This window comes from Blennius ocellaris (assembly GCF_963422515.1).
Source record: "Blennius ocellaris genome assembly, chromosome: 15".
NCBI classification, from domain to species: Eukaryota; Metazoa; Chordata; class Actinopteri; order Blenniiformes; family Blenniidae; genus Blennius; species Blennius ocellaris.
In genome coordinates, this window is record NC_137664.1 from 21,115,630 (window position 1) to 21,120,642 (window position 5,013).

A 5,013-nucleotide genomic window follows, 5' to 3' on the forward strand; every position below is an offset into this window, starting at 1 on the left:
AAGTCAAAGCGTGTGCGCGCCCTCTGCTGGCCGGGGGCGGAATGCACATAAAATGAGGTGGAACTCATAGTTTAGCGGAGCTGAGACGTTATTGAAACTTGAGCGAGATGTCAACTGTAAATGCAGCATTCCTATGAAACTGCAGGAATAAAAATCAAACCAGACACAAGTACAGTGTGACTGCTGAAGTTCATGTCAGGACGGGTCCAATAATAATTTGAATGCCAAAAAACAAAATCCACAGACGATCCGATTGTTGTTTTTTTTAAATTACATTGGATTGGTGTGTGTGTGTGTGAGAGATCGGGGGAAGAAATAGTGTTGAGGTTTTTTTTAATCATCCAATGTTTTATTCACATTATCGATGATTTACAAGGTCGATCGCAACAATGAATAAATTAGTATAAAATGCCAAAGAACATCTAACGTGTTCATGACAGGAGTTCATGTGTTCCACTGGAGAGCTGCAAGGAAAGTGACGTCTGCAGAGCCGGAGGCGCTCATTTCAAAAGATGGTACGTTTGCATGAAATGTTGAAAATATATTTTATCAAAGTAAAACAAAGAAATGTCATTTATTAGATATATCTGCTATATGTATTTTTATGCAGGTTAATTTCTACGTCTCAGGAGGAAGTGACGTCACAAGTTTCACAGACCTAATTCACTTTAATATTTATTTAATATTATTGTATGAAATAAATATACCTGCCTCCAGATTTCCCCTCTTTCCAACCGTTCAGACTGTCCTTGTTGAAATCCAGACACACAGACAATTACATGTGTTTCTGTTGATATTCTAACTCATAAATTACACACTTCAACCAAAAAGGCTAGGATGTAGTGACGAATACTATTTGGGAGAATTAAACCTTTAAAACCTTGGGTAGAATAAGAAGCGGTACTGTGTGTGGCCCCCGCCTCTGCAGACTGGGGGAAGGAGGAAAGCAGATTTTCAAATTCAAAGTATATTCTGAGTGAAATCATCACGTTAAACCGTAAGATAGGAACTTTAGCTATTGCAGTAGGTGGCGCCGTCCAGAAAAATTGCTCGAAACATGCGGCCTTAGAAAAACAATGTATAGGTCAGTCACTGCGGCCTCGGGCTCTGCAGACACACATGGCGCTTTTCCACTAGTACCTCGTCGACCAATAGGAGCACGGCGGCGTGGGCGGAGTCATCAGAGCTTTCCCCGTCACCAACATGTAATAACCAGAGAATCTGCATCTCCTGGTGCACTGGATGTCAGCTCACATAATAAATTAAATAGTACATATTTTGATATACTGCTAGGATTGTGTTTTGTTACTATTCGGTGTTTCATATTAACTGGTGCCCCTGTTAACTGGTGCCCTCCGCCAGTGGCTGTTCGCAGCGACTGCTGTTAAAAGGACACAAACGGATGGTGCGACGCCTGAAACTTTGATGGAAATACGGGTTCCGGTCTGGCAGGGACCAGGAAAGTACGTGGTACCAGGTACGAACGCGTCGTGGAAAAGATTCAGAGTGCGGCCGGGGAGGTACCAGTGGAAAAGCGCCAATACCATTGGAGAAGGTTGACCTGAGGGGGCGGAGTCAACGGGGGGAAGAGACAGTGCTGCCCGTATCCCTGCTGGGTGACGGGCTCACTATTTTGCAGGAAGTCCCCTAAAACAAGGCAGGACGGGAGCCGAACGGGGACCAGGGGCTGGACCGCGGGGGCCCGGACCTGTGGATTGGGTCCACGAGGGGACGTCCTCTCGAGGCGGGAGTGTCCGCTCTCCTCGGCGCTCCGCCCCCTATCTGAGCGCCAGCGTGTGGACTTGGTAGATCTCCTTGGGGAAGTTGACCTGCTGCTCCTCGTGGACGACGCGGAGCCCCGCCCGGCCCACCAGGCCGCGCACAATGTCCAGGTCGCGGCAGACGCTGCTGTCCACCTCGTCGGGGACCACGCCCTCAGTAGGACACGTTGTCCTTGATGACGACGAGGCCGTTGGGCCGCAGGGCGCCCTGGCAGCGGCGCAGGAACTCCACCAGGTGCTCGTCCGTCAGGTGGCCTGACGGGGGGAACGGGACGAAGGAAACGCCATCACAGACGTCTCACACGCCAACATGCTTGTACACACGGTGCATGGCGGCACGTTAAGACCCCGCCCCCCTACCGACTCACCGATGACCCCACAGTGATCCAGATGACGTCGTAGCGCCCGCTCTCGGGCACAAAGTCTGCAGGCCGCAGCAGAAGAAGTGTCCCACCCCGCTTTGGCGTCCTCGCCGAGGTACGGCGCGGCCTTGTCCAGGAACTCCTGCGTCACGTCCACCAGGTCCACCGTCCTGAAGAGGGGCAGCAGCAGACGCTTGGAGATCCTCCCGATGCCGGCGCCGCAGTCCAGCGCGCAGAGGGAGCCCGTCTTCCCCTCGCCGTCCTTCGGGGGCCAGAACACGCCGCAGGTCAGTGACACCGCGAACCCCAGCATGCACCTGCGAGCCGGCCCCTCTAACCCCCGTTGATCTGGCGGCAGCGGAGGGGAGCTCTTACACCGAGGAACTTCTGCAGGAAGGCCCTGGAGCCGCCGATGTCGATGCTGGAGATGCTGCCGTAGCCCCCCAGCATGCCGTCCCACCGTCGGCGGGACGTCCTTCCAGTAACCCTCAGCGTTGGAGTAGAAGCTGCCCTCGCTTCCCCGATATGTCCCCCATCCTGACACACACACACACACACTGAACGGTTTCACTCCCCTTATGTAATGCTCTGCAGGCTCCCCCTCGTGGTGAGCAGGAACATGACAGTCCGAACACAAACCTGGTCCCATGAAATAACCCCTGATTCACAATAGTGAGGAGACGGACACTGGACTGGTCCACTGCTCATGGAGCTTCTCATCACGTCGAGATCGCTTGTGCTTTTTGTCAACTACAAAATAAAAGAGGATGTTTTGAATATGCCGGATTAGATAACTGAAGAGGATAGAACACGTTCCTCTAGAGGAGGACAAGACCTGGTGGGTTTGCAGTTCAAAGATCAATAAAACTCTTTTTATATCCTTCTTCTATGCCGTCATGGATGTGTGGCTTCTAGTCCGTCCTCAGTATGGCGTCACACACACACACACACACACCACACACACACACACACACACACACACACACACACACACACACACACACACACACACACACACACACACACACACACACACACACACACACACACACACACACACACACAACACACACACACACATCTAGGTGTGTGTGCTCAGCTGTCAGCAGTCATCTGGTGAAGAGCGCAGGAGGTCAAACTCCACATTCTCACCAGCAGCTGATTCACACTGCGAATTCACTCCAGACGCCACCGGATGTTATGAATTATTGTTGTGAATTATGGCCCATATCATCAGATGAAGAGACGTGGCGTCACGGCAGTTTTTGTAAATGTTGTAGAAAATAGTTGAATACAGACAACGTGAGTGTGGAGGAGCTTCACTCCATGCAGACAGTGAGGCATGTTGGTAGAAAGCTTCCAGAGCTCTACTGGGCAAGGTGTTCTAATGTTGTGTGTGTGTGTGTGTGTGTGTGTGTGTGTGTGTGTGTGTGTGTGTGTGTGTGTGTGTGGTGTGTGTGTGTGTGTGTGTGTGTGTGTGTGTGTGTGTGTGTGTGTGTGTGTGTGTGTGTGACATCAGCACATCTCCTCTTGGCTGCACATCAACAACCACCTGGAAACCGACTCCCGTGAAAAGTTAAAAACAGCAGGCGACCCTGATTGGACGCAGAACGGTCAGGTTTCAAAGCGCTCGAGCCACACGTTTAACTCACGTGAGGGTGTGTTGTTACCATGGAAACCAGCTGAGTACCCACCTACAGCCGAGTGTCCAACAAAGCTACAATGGATTAAGTGTTCATGGATATTTTTAGCCAACTTTTGACGACGTGACACAGTCGAAAAAGTGCGCGCGCGCGTGCGTGCGTGTGTGTGTGTGTTAGCCTCTCTATGAACAAGTTAGCCTCTCTATGAACAAGTTAGCTCGTAGCTAACCGTGAGCATCCGCTGAACGAGGATAAAAGTTAAAATGGTCACCCACCTGTCCCGTCTCACCCTGTCACCCCCGTCTCGCCCCCCGGGTCTCTCCTCGGCTCCTCGTGCGCGGCAGAGTCTGCCTCACGTTTCTATTTGGGACCCTGCGGCACGAGCGCAACGTCATTCCTTATTTGGAAGGAGGAGACCATGGATGAGACTCTGGCTGAGACGGGGGCGGGCCGCCCTCAAGTGGTCGGGAGAGGTGGTGCAGTGTCCCCTGGTGGCCGGGGGGAGGTGGAGATGCGCCTCTTGCCGGACGGGAGCTCTCCTGCTGGCTCTGACTGGGAATCACTGGTAACACTTTAGTCACTAGCCCGACAAATAAAACACAATTAATGAGTACAATTAGTATTGAAACGAAGTGATGTGAAAGTATTGAAACAAAGTCAAGTAATATGAATTGTTGAAACAAAGTGATGTCAAGTATTTGAACAAAGTAATTTGAAGTACTGAAAGAAAGTAACAAAGTGCTATATGAACTATCCAAGGAGATGAAAAGAGATCAGCTTCTGTTGCCATGGAGATGCATGGTATGTATGTATCGTATGTATGTATGTATGTATGTATGTATGTATGAGTATGTGATGTATGTATGTATGTATGTATGTATGTATGTATGTATGTATGTGTGTGTGTATTTATGTAAGTATGTGTGTATATATGCATGTATGTGTGTATGTATGTGTGTATGTATACATGTATGTACATGTGTAATGAATATGTATGTGTGTACGTATGTACGTATGTATGTGTGTGTGTATGTATGTAGTGTATGTATGTATGTACGTACGTACGTACGTACGTATCTATCTCTCTCTCTCTCTCTCTCTCTCTCTCTCTCCTCTATCTATCTATCTATCTATCTGTCTATCTATCTATCTATCTCTCTCTCTCTCTCTTTCTCTCTCTCTCTCTCTCTATCTATCTATCTATCTATCTATCTATCTATCTGTCTA

General features: G+C 49.5%; 1 protein-coding gene across 1 annotated transcript; it reads right to left on the reverse strand.

Moving 5' to 3' along the window:
• Positions 1-336: 336 nt before the first annotated feature.
• On the reverse strand, positions 337-2,679 carry ntmt1 (N-terminal Xaa-Pro-Lys N-methyltransferase 1; the record flags this gene model as incomplete). Its single annotated transcript, XM_080510251.1, is given in 9 exon segments — positions 337-1,937; positions 1,939-2,036; positions 2,150-2,159; positions 2,162-2,208; positions 2,211-2,235; positions 2,238-2,405; positions 2,519-2,599; positions 2,601-2,657; positions 2,659-2,679. Coding segments are annotated over 9 exon segments (666 nt in total). The 3' UTR covers positions 337-1,778.
• Positions 2,680-5,013: the final 2,334 nt, after the last annotated feature.